Here is a 25242-nt window from a genome sequence, read left to right as displayed (position 1 = left end):
TATTTGTACTGACGCGTTGCAGAGAAACACATCCGCACACGGTGTGGGTGTATGGAAAATTGGTAATTGCCGTTTGACCGTGTCAGTCAATGTTCAATTCAAACATGATATAAAGCGGTGAAGTGAAAAATTATCTCGTCTTTATAACTATTATGTTTGCATCTCTACACGACTTCCCTACTATTTTCAACAATGCATTAAAATTTGCCGTCCGAAATTGAGTTGAGGGTGTAGCGCGTCAGTGACACCTCATATGACCGTCACATGACTGTACTATGACGGCGTTATTTTATGACTAATATTTCATCTCAATAAATGGTCTGCTACGAACACAGAGAAACAAAGTTTCCGGTTTTCAGTAACAGTTTCTGGATTTCAATACCATGGAGTACTGGAATAATCCAGAGACTGTTAAGACTGAAGCACTGGATTCCAGTGAAATTTCGCTGGGAACCAGAGAAAAAGTTCTAGTTCTCGGACATTTGTACTGAAACCAGTACTGGTGTACTTAAATGAAGACGCGAGGCGCGTTGCTCGTAATTGTTGATGAAAACAACGTAATCATATCCATGAGATGGGATAAATTGATTCGGAGTCATCACGAGACGAGTCGATACTGCGTATTTCGAGACTGAGACGAGACCAACGATTTCCATGTTTCTTGAGACCAAGACCATTTCTCCAATTAGTGATTTGGTACTCAAATCATTCATCCTAGTTCTTACAATAAGAATAGTTTGGTACCGACATCAAGAACCCTGGACTAGGAAAAAAAATATATTTTTGCGAAATATTCATTTACTTCAGAGAAATATTGATTTTTTCCAAATCGTATTTCTCCAATTGAGTCATTCTCAGGCTAGCCTGCTTAGGTTTCAATTATGACAATCATATTGCTCCAGTGGATGACTATGTTGCACATGACCTTGGATGAACTCCTCCAATGATTATTCATTTTTCCTGAAATTTTGATTTTCTAGAGGAAAGAATTTCAATTAATTTCTTAATGTTAATAATTATTGACGGAGTTCACTCCAGGTGATAACTAACATGATGATCATCTAGTGCAATATAATTGTCATCCCCTTTAAAAAAAAGCATGTAACGTTTTTTGTCACCGTTTTTTACGGCATAGCTTAGCTATCACGTATAAAAAATGAGAAAAAAAAATTAATATTTTTGAAAAATATAATATATCATATATATATATTTCCGCATATATTATATGATGTTGTATTTAAAAAAAAAAGTTTTTTTAGTTTCTTTTCAATTTTTTGATTAATTTTTTTCTTTTATAAGTCATCAACTTTAGTAGAAGATCATTAAATAAAAAATAATGACTAAATAATTCCTAAATAATTGACGGAAAAAAAAACTCATCACGAAATAAAGGAAAAGTGTGAAACCGACGATAAAAGTAATAATAAGAATATTTTTTTTTTTGTAAATCAAATATGAAAAGTAAAAAAGGTCAGAACAAATAGATAAAATTGAACCGGACATGAATTTGCTCGGAACCATACCTTTGTGCTAAAAGAAACATAGACAACCATACTCTGGATAAAGGCGCGCGTAGCGCGCCCCATACGCTAGTAATTGAAATCTAATGAGGGTTGTCTGGGAATGAGTCGACTGGAGAAATACAGTATTGAAAAAAATTAATAGGGTAGGGTAGGGCAAAATGGACCAGGCGGGTAAAACGGACCGCAGGGCAAAACGCACCTCTAGGGCAAAACGGACCACGGACAGAAAATTGATAATTTTTGTTTTTGCTTGCGAATGGAGCAAATTCGAAGTCATTTGTGGTTTGAGGTGATTAGCAAATCTGATCAAATTGCGGTTCAACGACACTTGTCTATAAAACCCCTGTGACAGTTACGATCCAAGAAACTTACTTTTAATTCAACACATTCAGTGTTCCTGATTTAAAGGAAAGAAAAAAAAACAAAAATTACCAATTTTCTGTAAGTGGTCCGTTTTGCCCTCGCGGTCCGTTTTGCCCTACCCTCCCCTACTCATCTCAAGTAAATAGGTAATAATAATAATAAGATAAGTTTTTTCTCTGCATGGGGTTCCTAAAATATAAACCGCGGGGTTCTTAAATTGCTATTGTCATCTCCTCAAATTATCTTCATTAACTACGGTGTGACATCACAACTTAGGCGACTTTCTTCCCGCTTCGTGATGAATCGTCGTGAATTACAGAACCTCCTCCCCACCTCAATCGCGTGACGCAACATTTGAATGCCCTCAACGGTTCTTATTTGAAGAAAACAAGGTTTTTACAATGAGGACTGTTTTGATTTCAGTAGCCAACAGTTTTATCTTCCAGTAACATGGTTCTGGATTTCAGTCCCACGGTGCTGGAACCCAGAACCATTTTTTCTCTATGAAATTTGTGTAACACACTGATAGAAGGCTTTGCTTGTATCTACCTGACGGATTCGGTTGAAGGTTTTTTTTCGATTAGGTTCACATAACTGGACATTCATTGATAACTAGGACTAATCGCGGTACACTCAACTGCTGGTTGATTTTAACACCATTTGATTATGATAAATTTTTCGCTTGACGCAAACCGGGAACCGTTTAATACAACTGGGCGTTTGGTAATAGTTACCGAATCGGGGTTAATTCAACGCGCCCTCTAGCTTAGGCTTTTCCTCACGTTGAAATCTTCAGAGAATATATAAACAAAAACGTATTTACTTTATTAAAATAATATAAGCGATTAATTGTAGGGTGTGAGTAAAACAATAACACTTTTAATTGGAAGAAGATTGTTTATAAACGGAAATTTCTGTAGTGAAATTGAAAAAAAAGTTTTACAAAAAAAGTTCTTATGGATATTACTCCAACTCCCCTGGTTTCTGATATGCTTATCACAAATCCAACCTGGTGAATAATTAATTGACTTACCTCGTTAANTCAGTTTCTGATTGACTTACCTCGTTTTATCATTTCTGTACAGAATTGGAAAGAGAGAGATGGTGCTTTAGTTGTTATTTGCGCGTATAACATGACATAAAATTGTAATAAATATTGATATAAAATACTTTTCATAGAATTCATCGGCGGCGGATTGTGTCCCTTTTGTGGTTATGTTTTGGATAATTAGCAAATCCTAAAATACATTCTCCTCTGTGTAACGTCGTTTTTTCTGGAAGTATAACCATTTTCAGTACATTTTCACTGCATTTCCACATCTAGACGGCCCGTATTTTCAAATTTTCACATGACAATCAATGTTTAATAATAAACAACAGAGAAGTCACACCAACTAGCGATTCGGTAACTATTACCAAATCCTCCAGTTGGCTCAACCTTAACCTCTCAACTGAGCCGTTCGGTAACTATCAACGGGCCATTCAATTGTTCTTATTTTACTGCGACATTAGGTAACAGTTACCGAGCCTGTGTAATATCAACCGAATCCTTCTATCAGTGCATGATCAAACTAGGACGCCATCAACGTCTGAACGTCATACACGGTCTAAATAGCAGGTCAATTTCACTTCCCATCTTCTGATGTATTTCTAACTGGATTACTAACTGATTTAAAATAGTGTTATGAATGTCTATTCTTGTAATATCTGCCTGAAAAGTTCCCTTTTTGGGGCGGTTAACGTGCATAAAGTGAGTGTTTTCCGGCCGTCGTGTGTAAAGTTCAGAGGTCATGCGTGAAGTAAATAAGATTCTGCACTTAACGCAACGGAGGTTTGACGCAACCTGCAATTGTTCAAAACAATCGTTCGGCTGTTTTCTGAGTGCTTCGTTTTCTGTGAAATACTATATTTTCGGCCTGTCAATATGGGATTTTTTACTGGGGGGGGGGGGGGGGGNTCTTCTATACTACCGCGACCACGGGATTTCACGAGGGGAGGAGGGGAAGACATGTATGCGGAGGGTTGAAATTTGTAGCCAACGAGAAGAGAGGGTTGTAGAATATATTTTAGTCACCCTCATCTCTCCGTTTGCAGGCGGTGTTTAAATAAAAAATAGTGAACGTTGATTCTGTATTTATTGACCCCCTGATGCCAATGAAACCCTCGGAGGTGACAGAAAAGACGAAAAAAAATTTTTATTTTCACGTGGGTCAAGGGTTAGGGTGAAAGTCGATTTTCGCCAAAATCGAATTTTTTCGCCAAGTAAAGGTTGATTCCGTATTTATTGGCCCCTCTAGTGCCAATAAAACCCTCGAAGGCGCCAGAATTGTCGAAATAATAGTATATTATGCCACCAGGCGATAAAAGTATTATCTGGCGAATGTGGATTATAATGCTTTTATCGCCGTGTGGCATACAGTATGTTATGTCGTTGGGCCCGAGAAGACCGCAATTCTAACCTCGCTTCACTCGGTTAGATCGCGGTTATCGGGCCCAACGCCATAAAATTTTTTTTGTCACACCTGCACGTTTGAACTTGAATTATGTAGTCAGCTGCCGGGGCTACAATATAGCCCGAACTCCCTTGGGAGTTTCTTGTTATGGTCATCTGCGCATATGCCTGCGCATAACAACACGCTCGTTCACCACCAGCCGCAATTTTTGGGTACTAAAAATTATCTGGAAGTGCCAGATCTGTCGAAAAAAAAAAAATTTGAATTTTTACCCGGGGCCAAAGTGTCAGATCTTGGATTTTTCCCGGGAGAAAGTGGACTTCCCCCAAAATAGAATTTTTTCGTCAAGTGAATGTTGATTCCGTATTTATTGGCCCCTCTAATATTAATCAAACCCTCAGAGGGCTCAGAAATGTAGAAATGAAAATAGTATATTGTGCCTCTAGGGAGTAAAAGTATTTTCTGACGAATGTGACGTTATAACCCGAGCCGAAGGCGAGGGTTATAATCACATTGGTCAGAAAATACTTTTATGTCGTTAGGCCGAAAAAACCGCGATTTTAACCTCGCATCGCTCGGTTAGATCGCGGTTTTCGGACCCAACGACATAAAATATCGTATGCCACACGGTGTTAAAAGCATTATCTGGCGAATGCAGCATTATAATCCGAGCCGAAGGCGAGGGTTATAATCACATTGGTCAGAAAATACTTTTATGTCGTTAGGCCGAAAAAACCGCGATTTTAACCTCGCATCGCTCGGTTAGATCGCGGTTTTCGGACCCAACGACATAAAATATCGTATGCCACACGGTGTTAAAAGCATTATCTGGCGAATGCAGCATTATAATCCGAGCCGAAGGCGAGGGTTATAATCACATTGGTCAGAAAATACTTTTATGTCGTTAGGCCGAAAAAACCGCGATTTTAACCTCGCATCGCTCGGTTAGATCGCGGTTTTCGGACCCAACGACATAAAATATCGTATGCCACACGGTGTTAAAAGCATTATCTGGCGAATGCAGCATTATAATCCGAGCCGAAGGCGATAATACTTTTATCGCCTGATGACATAATATACTATTCTTCACCCGGGGCCAAAGTGTCAGACCTAGGATTTTTTCGGGGGAAAGTCGACTTTCGGCAAAATCGAATTTTTTCGCCGATTGAACGTTGATTCCAATGATCTAAGCAACGGGCTATTCAAAGCTCTCAAAAGTAGGGGAGGATGGGGCAAAACGGCCCCCCTTCAATCGTCAATATTTTCCGATTCAATAATCCGATTGGGATGAGTTAGAGCTCGTTTTGAAGAATGAAAAATTATCTTCAAAATGAAGTTGAAACTGGGAATTTTCACAATGTCATTCACAAGTTATTGAGAATTGAAGGGGGGCCGTTTTGCCCCACCCTCCCCTATGTGGAAAAAGTGAAAACTGAAAATTTTTTTTTTCACCCAGAGCCGAAGGATCAGATTTCCAGATGACTCAAGCGACGGGCTATCCAAAACTCTCAATAGTATTTGGAAAAAGTAAAAAAAAAAATTTTTTTCACCTGGGGCCAAAGTGTCAGACCTTAGATTTTTTCAGGGGGCAAGTCGACTTTCGGCAAAATCGAATTTTTCCGCCGAGTGAACGTTAATTCTGTATCTACTAACGATTATGATGCTAATGAAACCCTCGGATGGTCCCAGAAATGTTGAAATAAAAAATTTAAATTTTCACCCGGCCCAGGGACNACCATCGTTCAAGGTTATGTGGGAGAGTCTCTGGGAAATACGAGTCAAGTATTCCCCCGCATCGCCAATCAATGTATCCCCAGTACTTCGAGTACTGTAAACTCTACCGATCAAGTGCCCCTGAAGAGAATATTAACTGAAACTAATGGTAATACTCCACCTGCTGATAATATTAGTAATAATGTATCCATGCTATCAAATTGCTCCTTAGAAAACATGACAATCAATAATATCCACACCCAAAAAGTAAATAATGCATCATAAGTGAAAATCGTAATCTCTTTTGAACGGAATATATTCTACATTTTATAATGAATTAATGAAAAAAAACTCAGCACAATTTGTGTTCTTAATCTGCTGCATTACTTGAATTTTGATCGCCTTATTATCTAGATATTTCGATTACAGACTTCATCTGACGGTCAACTAGAATACTCTCAGTTCACATTCCAGCTGACAGTATTCAATGTTTACATGATTTCATCAATTTCTTTTCGTTAAATAATTATGCGAAAAACTCGTGACAGGTGTGACAAAAATTAGTATATGCCACGCGGGAGTTTGCGATGACATTTTGATTTGGGGTTATATTACCCTCGTCAAAAATGTGATCGCAAACTCCCTCGTAGCATAATATACTATTTTTCACCTGGAGCCAAAGGGTCAGATCTTGGATTTTTCCAGGGGGAAAGACGACTTTCGCCAAAATCAAATTTTTTAGCCGGGTGAACGTTGATTCCAATGATTTAAGCGACGGGCTATTCAGAATTCTCATAAGTATGTAAAAAAAGTGAAAACTGAAAAAAAAAAATTTTCACCTCCAGCCAAAGGGTCAGATGTTCGATTTTTCCAGGGGGAAACTCGACTTTCGCCAAAATCGAATTTTTTAGCTGGGTGAACGTTGATTCCTATTATTTAAGCGACGGGCTATTCAGAAGTCTCAAAAGTATGTGGCAAAAGTGAAAACTGAAAAAAAAAATTTTTCACCTGGAGCCAAAGGGTCAGATCTTGGATTTTTTCAGGAGGAAAGTCGGTCAAAAGGTCACAAGGGTCACGAGGGCCAAGGTGTCAAATCTTGGATTTTTCCAGGGGGAAAGTCGACTTTCATCAAATTTGAATTTTTTAGCCGGGTGAACGTTAATTCCAGCTATTTAAGCGACGGGCTATTCAGAACTCTCAAAAGTATGTGGAAAAAGTGAACACTGAAAAAGTTTTTTTTTCAAATTCTCAAAGGGTCAGATTTTCCGTTTTTCCCGGGGGAAAGTCGACTTTCGCCAAAATCGAATTTTTTAGCCGGGTGAACGTTAATTCCAGCTATTTAAGCGACGGGCTATTCAGAACTCTCAAAAGTATGTGGAAAAAGTGAACACTGAAAAAGTTTTTTTTTCAAATTCTCAAAGGGTCAGATTTTCCGTTTTTCCCGGGGGAAAGTCGACTTTCGCCAAAATCGAATGTTTTAGCCGGGTGAACGTTGATTCCAACTATTTTAGCGACGGGCTATTCAGAACTCTTAAAGGTATGTGGAAAAAGTGAAAACTGAAATTTTTTTTTTTCAGATTTTCTGGTTTATTACACTAGAAATAATGTTCGTTCTCCTTAAACCTTCGAATTGTTGTTAAACTAATCATTAATTGAAAAACAAGTACTACAATAATACATGGATAGAAATATTCAATAAAAATTACGTATCTTTTCCATAATTCCGGAGCGAAATGTGGTTGTAGGCAATTTTACGGACCTGTCACGGACTTTTTTCGGAGCCTTCCGTAATTTTTATCTGAATCTCCTGTGAAAAATTACGATACCGTCACTTAAATTTTCGAGTCGATTCCGTAATCGGTGAGTGAATTGTGAGTTGCGTAATTTTTACTGAACATTTCTCTCCGTGTGCAAAGACTGTTCTTTATATCAAATATTAGTTTGATAAGTTTACAATAATTAACATGTTACTAATTTGACTCATAATTTTATTCGATGATTCACAACAGGTAATTGAAATATAATTACAATCTTTCTTTTTTTTTCTTTCTATATTCCTGCAAATATTGTTGTGCTTTTACATTCATGCAAATTCAAAAATATTTTTTTAAGCACTAAATATTGATACTGTTTACAATAAATAACGCATCAATTTCAAAAAGAAATATTCTGATATTAAAACTATTAAAATAATAATTAGATATTAAATAAACTCGAGAGCCTCTCCCGACCAAAAGTTTACACACTCCATTAAATAACGTTCATAGAACTTTTTTTTGATACTAGTTGTTAAGGTTTGTAAATATTGTAAATACTTACCCGAGTCAAAATTTTACCGGGTCTCCCGACGTAGTTTCAACGTTTTAAACCTACATTGCCTTGATGTTCAAATTCTCCGCCAAATTTTTACCGTATTTTTAACTTATCTCAACGTGAAGGTCCATGAACGTTGAAAAACACTCAATATCCACCGTATATTAAACGTACTCTCAACGTTAATGACGTTTGTTTTCTGTTAAAGTACATTGTAAGTTTCGACGTCCACATTTGATTGTATCAAGGCCATTATTGACGATAATTAAAAAATTCATTACCGTGTTAAAGACTCACGTAAGTATATTAGCAGTGTTAGTACATTAATAACATTCGTTCGAAGTTCAAACAATCGTGCGTCTGAAGGGTGAGTTGGGTCCAAGGGTCAGAAGGGTTAGTTGAGTATAAGGATCAATTGAGTATAAGGATCAATTGAGTATAAGGGTGAGTTGAGTCCAAATGATTACGCGAATCTAAGGGTCAGATAAGTGAAAGTCTCAGTTGAGATTGAATGTCAGTTGAGTTTAAAGGTGAGTTGAGCCGAAGGGTCAAAAGAGTACGAAGGGTCAGGCGAATCCAAGGGTCTGTTTTGTAAGGGTCAGAGAATTAAAAACCTCAGTTGAGTTCAACTATCAGTTGAATTTAAGGGCCAGTTGTGTGTAAGGGGCAGATGAGTGCGAAGGCCCTATTGGGCCTGAGAGTCAGATGAGTCTAAGACGAGAATAAGGGTCAAATGAGTCTGAGGGTCAGATCGATTCTGAGGGTCACATGAGCCAAAGGTCATCTGACTTTTAGATTGAACTGGCCCTTAAACTCAACTCAACCTTTTATTTATCTGACCTTTAGATTCGCCTGACCCTTCGTACTCTTTTGACCCTTAGGCTCAACTGACTCGTAAATTTTCATGATCCTTCACACTCAACTGACCCTTAAATCCGCCCGACCCTTTGTAGTTATTTGACCCTTGGACTCAAGTGACTCTTAGATTCGCATGAATCTTCGGACTCAACTAATCCTTAGACCCATCTGACCCTTAAACTCAACTCAACCTTTTATTTATCTGACCTTTAGATTCGCCTGACCCTTCGTACTCTTTTGACCCTTAGGCTCAACTGACTCGTAAATTTTCATGATCCTTCACACTCAACTGACCCTTAAATCCGCCCGACCCTTTGTAGTTATTTGACCCTTGGACTCAAGTGACTCTTAGATTCGCATGAATCTTCGGACTCAACTAATCCTTAGACCCATCTGACCCTTAAACTCAACTATCACTGAGACACATCTAACCTTTGAACTCAACTCAGACTTCTACTTATCTGACCCATACTCAACTGACCCTTATATTCACCTGACCCTTTGTACCCTTTTGACCCTCAGATTCGTGTGATTCTTCGGACTCGGCTGACCCTTATATCCATCTTGCCCTATGCTGAAGGTTTAACGCTTATTGATAAAAAAAACCCATCTGGCCGCCATACTCATCTGACCCTTAGATTCATTTGGCCCTTAAACTCAATTGACCCTTAAACTCAACTGACACTTGAACACAACTGATCCTTAAACTCAACTGAGCCTTTTACTTATCTGACCCTCACATTCGCCTGACCCTTCGTACTCTTTTGACGCTTAGGTTCAACTGACCCTTAGATTCGCGTGATCCTTCAGACTCAACTAACTCTTACACTTATCAGATCTTTACACTCACTGACTTTTATATGAAGGGTCCGACCCTTAGACGCCTTAGACCTATATGGACTCTATTTCCCTCTCATCTCCTCCCCCTACTCCTTCCCTCTTAATTTCCTGTATTACGCTATGGGTTACTTTCTTTCAGTTTTTTCCTATTTTTCTTTTTATTAGTATTGCTTATATAAATCCGAAAAAAGTACAACTCGCCATAAGCAACTGCAGCTCAGAAGCATACCGGGATATCCTGCGATCACTCAGCTTGAGCAGTAGCGAGTAAAACCAGAAAAAGGATGGGTAACCGAAAGGGAACACGGCAGAACTACAATCAGGGATATCTCGAGAACCAATAGACCGATCCGTTTTTTTCTTTGTTTCCCATTTTTGTTTCACCGAGTTAATAATATTTATATTTTTGCCATTCTTCCACCGATTAATTTATGCAAGATTTAATCAATTAATCGATGTTAGAATGGAACTGGTAGTATGAAGAGGGAAGGGGGGAAGAAGGAAGGAAAGAATGTACGGTGGAGGAACGTTGGGGATACATTTAGTTTCAACCTAATTTCAACGTACAATCTGGAAAAAATGGAAAAACGGGACGTTATTTACGTCGGAAGTAGGTTAAATCGGTGCAATTGAGCCTGTACACTGGACAACGTACTTTCAATGTCCTAATAAACCCACCAGTGGACCTTGAAACTACGTTGGGAGACCCGGTCAAATTTCGACTCGGGTACTGTTATTCTTGAATAAAAACATGGTTAAACAAAAAAAAAGGAGAGCACCCGATGCATAATCGGAAAGTCCAGGTTCAAATCCCGGTTTGAAATATCCAATTTTTTCAGTAAATTTTTCTTCTAAACTAATATAGAATATTGCCCTGGTTCCCTCCCTACCGACTCCAAAATTCTATTCAACAATATCCTGTGACGTCACAAGATGTGGAACGCTATATAAACTCTTGTCTTGTGCGAAAAATGATTGCCCTAAGCAGAACAGCGGATAGGAAGGAACGAGAGTATTTTCATTTTATGGCTGCAAGTTATCAGAAAGTTGCCCTTTCGAGGAGCAACGAGTGAGAATCTACTGTACTGCGAAATCTGAATGGTCAAAATGCACGATGCTACCCGCCCGAGTTTTTAACCGGGAACCAAGAGCATCTGAACCAACGAACATACTCACTGCGCCAGTCTAATGAGCGATGTGGATGCAATAATTTTGGAAGATCTTATGCTACTTTTCCATGCGACTCCCTTAATAAATAGGTTGTCATATCCAAATTTTGTGACTGAATGTTTTCCCAAATAGAACACTAATTTTTACTAGAATAGTTTCTCCGTGCAGCCTCACGTTGCATACTATACATCACATGTGTTTGTCTGTTAGCTACAGTATTTTAGTAGAGCCAAGAGAACTTAAGGTATTGACGCAGAAAGAATTTTATTGAAATACAGTTTATACTTTAACATTCCGAAAAGTATTGGCTGGAGAAAACGAAGTGCAGTCTCTGACGTAGATCACCCGTAGTATTCCAAGAGATGTAGCAGGGGATCATCCTCATTTACTCCGGTTATGCGCCATCATTCATCTAGGAAAAACGAAATAAGTAATCAGAAATGGAGTTTCAAGGCGGGGTACTTCATGAATATATTTTGATCTAATGATAGTCATACGTATTTCTTATGCATGCACGTGAACATGGCGTGGGCTGTCTCGCATTCATTGGCTCCCTCTAAAATTTGGAAATAAATTTTAACGATGAATTTTCATTTTCAGGCCATAATTTATGATTGAATGGAACCGAATGCATACTCTCATTGTGGCATGCGTCGATTGCCGCAATAATTGTCTCGCGATGAGGCTCATCACTTGGAACATTTGCTTTACTGCCTTCCGCATCCACAGTACCGTCCTCCGTCATCTAAATCAAATAGATAATTATTCTTATTCTGTTCAAATAAGTGATTAAGCATATACGTCAAGCAGATCTTAATTACTAACCATTCGAAGACCTTTCAGGATGCATGCAATGAAACATTTGACTTTTTCATCAGCTTTGGATCCCCCGTCCTCATACAGGGTTCCTACAACATGTGGATCCACACCGGTTTTCTCGATACATTTTTCAGCTTCAGCCAGAAATGTGTCGTTCATGTCTTTTCCTAAAGTCTATTCGTATAAATGCATTAGTAATTTGACGATATATATGAATGAATTTCGTTCATGATATTTGTCACTTACACATAGAAAAACCTAAATTTAATCCCTCACGAACGGTGCCCTTCTGTTACTATCAATTTACGTCTGGTGATTTTTTGTCCGTCGTGAAATAGTATATTGTGTCATAAGGACTGTAAGCGAAGGTTTGTGAGGAGTGTGAAGTTTGCGACACGAGGCGCCTGCGGCGAGCCTCGTCTCTGATTTACCGACACCGAGTGCTGCAAACTCACACGACTCACAACCGACGCTACAGTCCGAATGACACATATTATTTTTTGTCACGCAGGCCCGATGAGGTTGGGGGGGGGGATGGGGGTGCACGAGCGGGGTCCAGGGGCCGCAGCCCCCGGCGGGGGGGTTTGGTGGGGCGTGTGGACCCCCCCCCCCCCCCCCAAAAAAAAAAAAAANTTTAAAAGTATGACGTCCTTTTCAATTAAATCAAAAATTTATAATCCATGAATTCCTTTAAAGATATGTAAAAATCTTGTAAATGAGAATGGAAATCTTTCTCCTGCTGAAATGAAAATTGCATCTAATCGAAAAATGAGAGGATTTCGTTATTTTTCTACATTTATTTTCAAGAAAAATCAAACACGTGAACATTTATAGGTTTTCATTGCCTCTCTAATCGCTTCTTTTCACCTCTTAAAATACTCACATTTTTTCATTACATGTGAACAAAAATATATGTTTTATTTCAAATACATATTTGATGATAAAATGAAACAAAAAAAAAATTTCTTGATCGAAATAATGTTTGATTTGACTAGAATATTATATAAAATCACGACATTTTTTGGGCTTGAAGCCTAGGAAAAATCCCCATCGGGAAGTTGATGAAGTCATGGAAGAATATTTGAATTGGGGGATTCAGATTTCTTATCCGCAATTTTCCTTGTTGGAACCGAAGAAATTAAATCCTGAACAATTCGTAAAATGGAGATAGATTTGTCCATTTGGATTGAGTGGAATGTGTGGCTGTTGGTTCTCTCCGAGTATCTGAACTGCAGGACGAACGAGTGAAGCTGCTGAATGGAATTGGGTATCGAGTCTCATGGTCTTTGGAGCTGGAGGGGGTTCTGTGGCTTTTGAACATGATGGACGTGCCCCCATCAGGCTTGAAGGAGCTGAGGGGAGAGATGAAGTTTTGGTGGAGTTTTTCGGGGTGGTAGAGGTACGGGACATTTTCGAGGTGATCGACTTGCTGATTTTGGAAGAAAGCTTGTTCATCTGAGCTCGACTAGGATCGTAATATCTCTGTGCCACTGGTGGGGATTTCCACTCTCCCAGTTTCATGAGAGTGAGAATGTCCATACCCGACATTCTGAATTCAATGTAAAACACATTCGGTCAATATTTTTCTAATAAACAGTCTCCGGTGATTTTAAAAAAATCGAGCAAATTCTTCAAAAAAAGTGCTGTTAAAATGATCATAACTCGTTATGGGGTTTATGGGCCCGCTCACCGTCGGTCCCTCGAAATTGAAGACACATGTGCGCCTGTCTACCTCTTTTAGGGACGTCGATAGCAGTTACAGCCGTTTGGGCCCTTTGGGGCGCAAATACACTGTACATTTTTTTTTCATATAGCATATGAAAAAACGAAAAAGATCGTTTTTTATTTATTACAATCCATCAATTTTGTTCGCAAGATATGATTTTTCAAAAATTTGAGCTTTTGACCCATGTTGTAGACAAGCAATTTATGTTAAAGAAACGAAAATTTAGGGAAAGCATGTATTTATCTAGTACTTGACTGCGAGCATGTCAATTCAGGATTCTGAGAACCCGAAAAATTCAGGGGGGCTGAGTTAACATGGAATGTCCCATATTCGTACTAGGTAATGAATGTAAGAGATACAGCAAAGGTTTTCAACCCTATATTTGATGCAAATTCAGTACTGTTATGTCCAGAGAAGGATTTTAGCGTCGAATGGACATGTTTTAATTGTCACATCAAAATCAGAGCTAAAATTATTGAATTTTATAATTATTGGACGACGCAAAGTTTTATACTCTTACCTTTTTTTAAAATATAAGGGAAAAAGGGCTTGATTTAGGGATAGGGCTTGAGTTGTGACGAATTTCTAATCAAGACATTTGGAGTTGTAATGGAAATCAAATTTGAATTTAAATATATTTTGTATAACTACTCGGTTTACAAAAACATAAGCGTGATTTTACAGAAATCTATGTAGCTAAAATTTCTATCCCTGGAATGATCTGAAGGATTCAAATTTGGGTTTACAAATTTTGTTACTCACAATTCGGTCTGTTATTTATAAATTATTCGATGTATTTATAGATCCCTGGGTAAATCCGTAATTTCCTCACTAGCAATTAGTCGCGCTAAAAGGCTATTATGGATACTTTCACGGAAACACTTTCTTCTACTCGTTGATATTTTAATGAATTTTTGACAGTTGAAGTTGAAGATTTTAAGAGTTTGGTTGAGACTGTCCACAACGCGTCACAATAAACGAATTCCTTATTTGCAAGAAAAGTCACCACTCTCGGTTAAAGAAGTTTTATTCCCGGATAATTTCAATTGTTCGTAACTTACTATTAATTCAGTACTATCCCGTGTAATCGCAGGAAGGATTGAAAAACCGGACCGATTAAATGAACTATTTCCACCAGAATTGTTACTGCTCCGTCGCTGCTTCAAGACTGCTTAATTTTGGTTTTTCTGACATTTTTATATGAATTTTGGGGTCACTTATCACATGGGCTCCGAGTCCATTTTTAATTGGTGGAAAATGTATGACTTTTCCCACTCTTTTGATTTTTATGGGGAAGTAGTTCATTCGGTTTTTGGGGTTTCAATTAATCGGTTTTCAATCGTTCCTTCGCGTGCGAATCTTAGTATTGGGTAATTGGGGCATGCTGAGTGGGCCATTTCATCAGTTTTGAACTCGATTCCGTCTTTGAAATTTTTAATCGAGTTCAAGTGATGAAATGCACTCAATTTAGTTTACAATTGTTGGTTTGGTTCTTAATGATTTCACATAAAATTATTCTAGCCTTAAAGTTTCTAGTACAAAATTTTGGACATTACAGTACTAATTGATCTTGTGTTGGGTTTGTTAAGTGTTGAATCGTCCTATCATCGTTCCATGAATTGTAGAGTCACTATACAACATTTTTAAAAACATGTTTGTATGTATGTTTGTGTGCATGTGTGTGTGTGTGCGTGGATATTTTTGTGCCTACACGGAGAGAAATACTCAATAAAAATTACCAGAAAAAAGACGTAAAAATTACGTTTCGAAACGTAATCTGAGTGCGAAGTAAAATTCAATAAAAAGTGTCAATCGTCACGTAAATTCTACGATCTCTTCTGTAAAAATTACTCATCCGTCCGACGCCTCACGGCTAGCCATGAGTAACCGTGAGGGGGAGATTTTAACAACACGTTCCGTAATTTTTCCGGAACTTTTCGTAAAAATTCTTAAACATCCAAGAATTTTCATGTTCTGAGGCATAATAAGTCTTGAAGTTTCTGTTAGATTTTACAACTTCCAGAAAAATTACGTGACTTTTTCGTATTTTTTCGGTGACAGAACCGAAAATTTATTGAACGTTTTAGATTTATTCTCTTATATTCCTATAGAAATTCACTGAAAACGATTCTCGCTTGCGGATTACGTGAAATGTTCCGCAATTTTTCTTGAATATTTCTCTCCGTGCATGTGAATTAAATTTTGTACCATGATTTCTCCTGAACAAATGAGCCGATTCAATTTTTTTTTTAATGATGGATCGTTATGTAACATAGAACTGATTAGTTTATGGAAACGATTGTAATTTTACACGAAGAAAATAAAATAGTCAAGATGGCTGTGTCGAAATCCGCACATAGTAAACATTACCCGGCATTATACCAAAGTTGTCCAAGTATTACTATGGACATGGTAATGACTACCATGGGAGAACGTAATGGTTACTATGGGGCATAGTTAGCTTCTTCATGGTAATAGATACTGTGGGCATATTAATAATTACAATTTTACATAATAGAGGCCCCTATGTTACGGAAAATATCCTATAACACATAATGAAAGTCTAAATAATTAAATACCATCAAGGAATGAAACATGAGTAGATCAATGTTAGACACAGAAATATCATTAATTCAAGAACGAGAATTTTGTTGTTGTAAGAACCATCGAAAAGAGAAACTATGTTTTTAGATGAAATAATGGATTTAGTCAGACAGCTTCTAATGAAGCCCATTAAAAACATTAAATTCAATTGTCAGTTGCATTTTTATTCATATCCAATGAATAGTTGTATAAAAACAGCAAATGTTTTCATCATGTATGAATACAAGTAAAGACTTTATTAGATAGAAATGGAATCACTGTTTAGAGGGCGAAGGCAGAGAATTTATTGATATATAATAATTTTGTTTGAATCAAAAAAATTGTTTATTCATTTGTAATTAATTGTCTGCTTCAAATGAATGCACTATTTATTCCATATAAGTGAAGCTTTGTTATTTAAATAAATGTATAATATATAATATAGAATTTAATAGAGAAATTTCAAATAAAGGGTTTCATTTGTTTTTTTTTTAAGAGTTTGAGCCTTAGGCGTCTTCGGTTTATGAACGCATCACGAGGCAATCGTAAATTATAAGCGGTTATTTTAGAAATGCTTCCTATGTTCATAGGGCCATTTTCTATTCACATGGCGACCATTTTTATGGACATGGTAGGCATTCCGGTGTAACATAGTAAGCATTACTATGGAACATAGTAAACATTACTATGGAGCGTAATGAGCATTTTCGTCACTCGGCCCGATAAACGGCGCTTACTCGGGCTCTGTCGAGAGGGGGTAAAGAGAGTTTACCGCGGCACTTGAATAATCGGTGCTCCAAGGAGGGTAAATGAGACGCTCGGTGCTCCAAGGAGGGTAAATCTCACTTACCCATCCTAGGAGCGATAAAGTGGGCGTCACCATGTGCCCTGACGTTCCCCCCACTTGGGCATGCGCTCTGCGTTCGGGTAAACGTATAGTCGGATGAGCTGTACAGCGCCTCTAGCGGCCTTCTCTACAACTTAACCCACTAGTGGTAGCCATGTTGTTGTGTGTCATTGAGAAGATTTATCATTAGAAAAAAGTCACTCTCCGAGTTTTTGTTCAATTTAAAGTTGATATTTTTGTTCAAAAAACAACAATTTCTAAAATATCAGTATTTATAACGTCGACTTCTGTTCTTAATAAAAGAAGAAAAATTGAACAGCTGAGTATCTTCTTTTATCTTTGATATCTGTTCTTATTTTCTATTTTTTATGCAATTTTCTTTTCACAGGTCCAAAATTACCGTCATCAACCTACTGTTTTTGGATATTTTGGCGGACTTTACTAGTTATTTATTTTCGCATCAACTGATATTNATGTGACATGGTACACGGAGAGAAAAGTACGAGAAAAATTACCGTGCTCGCACAGTAAAGTGGGTTCAGATCGTCCTTCCAGGCGAAATGTACCGCAAAGAATAGGAAAAAGTACTGCTGTACGAGTCATTTTTTCGGATAAATGCGGGGAAACATTCTTGTGCAGCACAGTAAAATCGAAGAGACAGTGAATTTTTGCGAGAAATACGAGAAAAATTATGACACTGGCTGGCAAATTTTTACGGTGCTCTACCAGAATCCTAGGACCCGATTGCGGATTTGTAAGATTTCGGCACTCTTGGTCCCCCTTCCGCAACCGCGAACATCATCTCAACGTGACCAGATGATTTATTTCGTCGCCTCCTCTCGCACATATCTCCCCACTGAAACCCCAGGTTAAAGTTTTTCATAATATCAATTCAGTGAAATATTAATTAGTGTTGTGATAAAACGGTTAAGAAATAAAATTAGTGCCCTGCATTTTCTCTCCATGAGGTGTATAACGCTGTAGAGATACATTGGCCTATCAAACATTTCACATACGTTTGCCGCGCATTCCGCTTTTAATATGGGAGAGAGGATATGGAGGAGAGGTTAAAAAAAATTAATATGATGATATGCTGAATGACAATGTTTACTCATTTTTAACTATTGAATGGAATTTATCATGTAATAGAAAATAGTCAGGGATCAAGCTTTTATTGTGTGGTACCGGAATTTTTCTGGTGCTAGACAATTGATCCCACTTTACCCGACGACACGGTAATTTTTGCCCGAATTTCTCCAGAAAAATTCTGGAATTTTTTTCTCCGTGCAAGTATTACCATTCCGCAATAGTTCTGTTTTCCGTCACTTTGAACATTCCATTAGAGCAAATCGGCACAAAAATGGTATGAAAATTCTAGTATGAATCAGCAGGAAACCAACTAACTCAGTAATTAATTTTTGATTTGAGATTCTCTTATTCGTGAAATTTTATAGACGTTACTCACGAAACTGACTGCAATGAGCGCACAGAAAACCACGACAATAGTAGAGGTGTTCATGTTTACTTTTGAAGTGGAGAAGTTACTGAGAATCCGAAATTCCGATGTTTATATACCTAATAACAGTTGTAGCTTTGGCTTATTCTTCTCATTTTTAAGTAATATGACTCAATTGGGAGGAGAACCACGTCTAATTTCAGATTCAAGAATAAATGGCCATTATTATCATAATTTGTCTGTTTACGTCATTATCGATATTCTCGTTGATAATTACTTTTTTCACCACACATTGTTTATTTACAAAAAATTCTGAATATGGAGGAATTGGAAGAGTGGCGAAGTTTATCACAGTGTAATTTATGGTAATAATAGAATTGAAGTGGCCTTCAATGAAATAAAAAAAGAAACTCATTAAGAATGGATCTGTGATTTACGTGAAGAAAGAATTGGACACTTCAAGAATTCACAATTCATTTTCATGCAAAAATGCAGTGACAGGATATTTTCGATTATTCAATGCCATAATGTTTACACAAGAACATTTCAATTGTTCTCATCGCTCGACTTTTTCTCGCCGATTAAGTGAATGACTGGTGGATGTGTTACCTTGGATAGTGCCCGACAACGTAAATGCTGAAGAATCTCGAAAGACTTGTTTATGAGTGGTTATACCTTAAGAACTTCAAAATAATGAGGCATTTCGTTAAAAAAATAGAAACACGCAAATAATGATTCTTTTACTTGAAAAATGTCAAAAAAGTGAAGTACTCGTAGGAAATCCCCCTCCCTAAAGAGTTAAATCAACCTAGTTTTGGACAAAATACGACCAGGTGCTAGCTAACTGAATATATTATATAATATACTACTTTTTGTAAACAGAATGCTCGGAGGAGATTTTCGCGAGTTTTTTTGTCAAAATTTATTTTTGTTTTTGGGGGGATTCCGTACATTTTTATAATGACATATCTTTAATTTTGACATTCGTTATATAAAAAATAATGCTCGTCCTGAGCGAGTGTTGTTATGCTAATTTTTTTGCGGGGTGATGCATCCGCTCTTGTCGAAACATATTTTTCCTAAATAATGGGGGACCTGAGGCAAAGTGAAACGTTTCTCATCGAGTCGGAATCCCAACATCTTTGTTTATAAACATGGATATCAGAGAGACATAAAAAATTAACGATCATAACACGAGTTCCACTTGACTCCATTTGCATAGTATTGTAGTCACGGGTATTCAAGCATGGGTAAACGGCGCGTTTATAATGTATCAATCACTGTTGAATATCGGCGTGAGGTCAGGCAACACAGCCAACAGCTCCCTTCCCCATCCGAACTCAGTAGCAGTGCTGTCAACTTTACCACTATAATTTTCGCTTAGAGAGCGTACAGAAATGGATCGTCGAAAATCCCAACACCTGATTCATGAAAAGATCATTTTCTCAGTCAATTATTGTTGATAAAATTTGAAAAAATTGCAATAGGGATTCGAATGATAGATGAAACTATTTATGAAATCCAAAATGTCCTGGGACGGGATAAACAATGCAAAAAAAAGTAAACATATATGGGTGGTGGAGGGGGAAATTGACTCGCGTATAATATGAACTGTTAATCCAAAAAATACCATAGTTACGCCGTTGAAAAGCTGATAGGCGATTTATATAATGTAACTAACGACACATTCTCGATTTGTGGTACCATTTTCATTATACCGAATGTAAATCATTTAGAGGTAGTGGAGGGGGAAGTTCTGTCATGTATAGATACGCGGTGCACTCGGCCTGATGTTTTGCTCAGTCGGTCAAAACTTTTCTTGGCCGATACACTACCGCGTATCTCGATGACGAATAAAGACAAAGAATTTTTTTACAATAGTTTTATTAAAATCCATTTCGAAAACTATAGTACTACAGAAAAATAGGTGCATCCATGACGGGTTGTATTCAAAATTCCTCATGCATCCAGAGCTTTCTTTGAAAGAATCAATCTTGCCAAAAAATTATGTTCCACGGAAGAAATCCTTTGTCGTGTTGAGTCAATTTAGTTGGAGTGAATAAAGTTTTCATCAGAATATGATAATTCCGGTGGCAATAATTATTCTCGTAAGGAATTTATATACCTTTGGGTAAATATACTGAGTAGTGTGTATACTTTTCCAGTAAACACTTAAAATTTTCACAGAATAAATGATAATTTAAACAGAAAACTCAAATTTTCTTTCCGATCACTGTGATATTGGCAAAAAAAAAAACTCCGAAGGGAATCTTCCTTGGCAATGTATTCTTTCTCCTGTATAAGCCTATGGGGTTTTTCTATATCAAACGATTGTGGTACAATAAATCATATATTTCAAAATTTCAATGTTTAGTTTCCATTTTAATGGCAGACTTCGAGATTGAGTGGAATAGTATATAGGGGAGCTGGTGCATGTACCGCCCACTTAAGAGAAATGATTTTTTTTTCCAGCCTCGAAATCGTTTCCATTCAAAAATGGAACTTCGTTTCCATTCTTTGGTTCCATTTTGAGAAAGATTTTACGTGAATAATAATAAATTATCCTGAATTTACACTGATAGAATGATTCATTGATTTCAAACGAGATTCGTTAACTATTAACGAATGGTAGAGTTGAACATGACCAAATGAATATTCGTTAATAGTTAACGAATGGTTCACTTGAAAGGTAAAAGTCGAGTCAAACAAGGCTTTTCAAATATGCATTTGTTAACTATTAACGAATGAACATTTGGTAAGACCGAATAGACCCTAGACTTCAACTAAATCGACTTATTAACAATAACTAATTCTTTTTATCAGTGTACCCGATGTTTTAGTGGCCACCGACTACCCCAAACAATCGAGCTGTCACTCGAACGCCCTCTAGCTACAGAGTCTAGCAGTCCTATAGAAATCCTGAGCGGCATTACACGGAAAAAATAGAAAATTATTTTTTACTGTGGGAACATAGTAATCGAGGAGCATACACAATACACTCAAAATTTACTGTTGAACATAGTACAAATTGCGAGTCGGTATAGTAGAAAGCCGTAGAATAAAAGTAAAATTTAATTTGGCACGGGTAAAAATTCGTTCAAGACAAATCAAATTTTAAAGTTGTTTCAGTATGGTCCTCGATTACTATGTTCACATTGTAATTTTTAATTTTATATTCTCTCCGTGTACCCAGGGCCGGTTTGTTCATGTACCTTTTGCTTTAAAGGTCCGTTTAACAAACGGTCCATTTGCCCAATCATCCGTTTCGCCAGAGCGCTCCATGTGTTATTTCAATGACCCGTTTGTTAAAGCTCCATTTGCAAAATGAACCTTTGGAGGAAAAAAAAACATGAACAAACCGGCTCCCACAAACTCTGAGCGGAATTACCCACAAACGCGGAGGCTGATAAAACAGCCAATAATAACTGACGAAGATATTTTTCTGCTATCGAAAAGGTCGCAATGGACGTGGAAATGTATAACGAACATATATTTCGCACTCCATTCAATTATAGACCAACTGAAAATTTGAAAAATCTCGAATTCCGGGGTTGAAATATTTTAAGAATTCATTAGGACATGATTTGGATTTTTTAACGATGTTTCCACGATCGAAAATTGAAAATTTCTATTAAAATTACTTGTTGTTATTAAATATTTGCGTAATAAAAAAAGAAGGAACTTTTTTCTCAGCCAATCCTGAGAAATACGGGTGGACGGTATTACCCGTTGGGTGGTTCAGGCACCCGTCTCCCCTATACATACTTATGTTATAGCATGCCTCGATTTGCGCAATGATCTTATGGCGAAATAGTATAGTCTTGGGAATTGATGATTTTGCGCGTTCCGCATTCACAGTACCATTCGCCGCCATCTAGAAGAAATCACGGGTCACTTTACTCGTATTCAAATCAGTTGATGAACATCAAATCCATTACACGGAGAGAAATTTTTGATAAAAATTACCCTACCGTTATATAAAAGTGTATCATGAGTCATCGTTTCTTCATTTCTATCGCGAAATTTAGTAAAAATTAATATATGATGATCAAATTTTATTCTACGTATGTAAGAGAAATTTTATCCTGACACATAATAAATTTTACCCTTCCAGTCCAGTAATTTTTATGTAGATAACAATGAAAATTCTAGAACGGTTGGTAAATTTTACTCTACCGGTGCAGTAATTTTTATTTTTAGCAGGATAAAATTTCTCTAACGAAGAATAAAATTTGATCATTATATATTAATTTTTACTAAATTTTGGCATAGAAATGAAGAAACGATGGCTCATGGTACACTTTTATAGAACGGTAGGGTAATTTTTATAAAAAATTTCTCTCCGTGTAGAACTCAATAACTGACCATTCCATAAGCTTTCATGATACAGGCAGTGTGCAGTTTGAGTGCGGTATCAGCATCAGAAGAAATGGTCAACAATCGGTTGTGTAAAACGTCCGGATTTGCGCCAGTTTCGTTGGGGCACTTTTCGGCTATAAGGACGTTTTTTTGGCCCGTGAACTTCCCCAAGGCCTGTTGAGATTAATTCATTAATAATTGTTCACATATTGGTGCTCCGTATATTTGTGCATAATGATCAGAAATAGGATTCGAGACTCATAAGGAATTAGTAGATTCTTATCTAGGGAGGTAAAATAAAGAAGTCGCGCCCACGTGCGAAATTGGTAAGTATGTGGGTAAGGTTTCTCAATTTTACCTCCCGTGGTTAAAGCCGTATTTTTCGATTCGGTGGAGGCACAACGTCAGATTTTCCTTCGGCGACATGAGAGGGAAATGCGTATACTTTGTGCCCACCAGGGCGAAAAATCAATAGTGAACTGGTCAAGTGTTTTGCTATCCTTTTTAAAAGTGTAGTCCGCAAACTTTGGAGGCTTGTATATTAGCGAAACAAAATCGCACGTGTGTGGGGCCAATTTCATTCGTTAGATTGAATATTACTCTACTCCAATACAGAATTTTTTTTTTTCATCCGATAGTTTCTGCGCTATTATGATAAAAATATGAAAAAACCCATGTTTTTCATGTGCCGTGAAAATTAATGAACTTTGAGGGAGTCCCAGGATTTCAATTTTTTTTCAAAAATTATCCCAATTTTTTACATGATGGCCCACTTGTTCAAGAATGGAATGGTTAAACAAAAATTTCATTTTTTGAACAATTATTGTTTTTTTAAATAAAAATATCTCATGCGATTGTTTCCAATGACGAATAACCAATTGGAATAAAAAAACTTCGAATAGGTAATTGAAAACTGAATACATTTCGGTTAGGATTCATTGCGAGAAATATTCTAAATATTTTATAAAAATTCTTAAAATTTCCGTTTTTTCACTGACCGCACGTCATTATGATTTTAGTAGAGGGTTACCGTTCGAAGGTTCGCGCTCGATGTAGCATGTGCACTGTTCTGTCTCTCCCCAGAACAGGAGGTCTGTCATTGAGTAAGTTTCAGGGGTCGGTGGGGTGGCTGTCGAACTATCCAACTGTATTTTTCGACAATGAAACATTTTCTGCGAATCAAATAGAAAAATAAATAAGTTAGGAATGATATTAATAGTAGTTATAAATTAATACTTGTTATAAGTTTTTAGAAAACCAATAAGTTATAAATATTTTGCTCAAGGCCCCGCGTTACCTTCGCTGGCCCTGGCCTGGAGAAGGTACTAAAGTGCACATATAGAAACGATTTTTCCGCACTGACCTTCACTTTTCCCAGTCCGGGGATTGGTATTGATCATTCCCCGAACTGGCAAAAGTGAAAGTCACTACGGAAAAATATCATTCACGTCTAGTGTGACAGGGGTTTTCGACGAGTGTGAGACTCAGACTCGTCAAAAACCCCAGTGCCACTCGACGCAAAATATACTATTCCGGATCCGAGAGGGAACACTGTCGTAATAGTATATTGTGTCATTAGGACCGTAGATGGTTTGCGATGAGTGCTGCTAACTCACACGAATCGCAAACCGACGTCACGGTCCGTATGACACATACTATTTTTTGTCATGAAGGCCCGTTGAAGGTGAGGGGGAGGGGAAGGGGAGGGGGCGCAGAAGCGGGGTCCAGGGGCCGCAGGCCCCGGGGGGGGGGTGGGGGGGGCGAAGCCCCCCCCACTGTAGAAAAACGAAATGACAAGTGAAGAGAAAATATTGAAGAAAAAGAGATGCAAAATCCTAAATTGAGATTCGAAAGAACGAATGCAAAAGTTGTAATTCACGGAGTCTGTCAAAAACATTCAAAAAACATCTAGATGAGAATGGAAATCTTCCTCCTCCTGAAATGGAAATTGCAACAAATTGAAAGAATAAAAAGAAGGATTAATCATTTTTCTAAATTTATTCTCATGAGAAAATCAACGTGTGAACATCTACAGTTTACAACTTTTCTTTTTCATCGTTCCTCTTCTTCTCACAACATACTCAAATTTTTCATCACATTTTAATAGAAATATATATATAATCTATTCAAAATAGATATATAACGAGAAAGTGAATATAATCTCTTTATTAAACTAATATTTTGACAATATAACCCTCAAGTTACGACTGACTCCCTAG

The 25242-nt window shown here is 37.3% G+C and overlaps 1 protein-coding gene across 2 annotated transcripts; it reads right to left on the bottom strand.

The window, feature by feature from the left end:
- Positions 1 to 11537: 11537 nt before the first annotated feature.
- LOC107039394 (general odorant-binding protein 69a) lies at positions 11538 to 18752 on the bottom strand. 2 transcript variants are annotated; one of them, XM_015258975.1, is made up of 5 exons: positions 18674 to 18752; positions 12059 to 12226; positions 11870 to 11978; positions 11731 to 11789; positions 11538 to 11645 (listed from the first exon to the last, which is right to left on the bottom strand). In XM_015258975.1, the coding sequence occupies exons 1-5, from the start codon at positions 18725 to 18727 to the stop codon at positions 11628 to 11630; spliced, it is 408 nt and encodes a 135-aa protein (XP_015114461.1). In that variant the 5' UTR covers positions 18728 to 18752; the 3' UTR covers positions 11538 to 11627. The 2 variants fall into 2 exon arrangements, with proteins under 2 accessions (XP_015114461.1, XP_015114462.1); XM_015258976.1 differs by lacking the exon at positions 18674 to 18752 and adding an exon at positions 12299 to 12441.
- Between the last annotated feature and the right edge of the window lie 6490 nt (positions 18753 to 25242).

This window comes from Diachasma alloeum, unplaced genomic scaffold (genome assembly GCF_001412515.2).
Source record: "Diachasma alloeum isolate Michigan unplaced genomic scaffold, Dall2.0 Dall_scaffold_00299, whole genome shotgun sequence".
Lineage (NCBI taxonomy): Eukaryota > Metazoa > Arthropoda > Insecta > Hymenoptera > Braconidae > Diachasma > Diachasma alloeum.
The sequence above is the reverse complement of the archived record's forward strand: the minus strand, read 5'-3'. Positions and strand labels throughout refer to the sequence as shown.

Excerpts from the sequence above, each read along its gene's own strand:
- LOC107039394 (XM_015258975.1), bottom strand. The coding sequence starts at position 18,727 with ATGAACACCTCTACTATTGTCGTGGTTTTCTGTGCGCTCATTGCAGTC. Across the intron at positions 12,227-18,673 it reads CGCTCATTGCAGTCAGTTTC|ACTTTAGGAAAAGACATGAA; the intron begins GTGAGTAACGTC and ends TTATACGAATAG. Across the intron at positions 11,979-12,058 it reads TCCTGAAAGGTCTTCGAATG|ATGACGGAGGACGGTACTGT; the intron begins GTTAGTAATTAA and ends TATTTGATTTAG.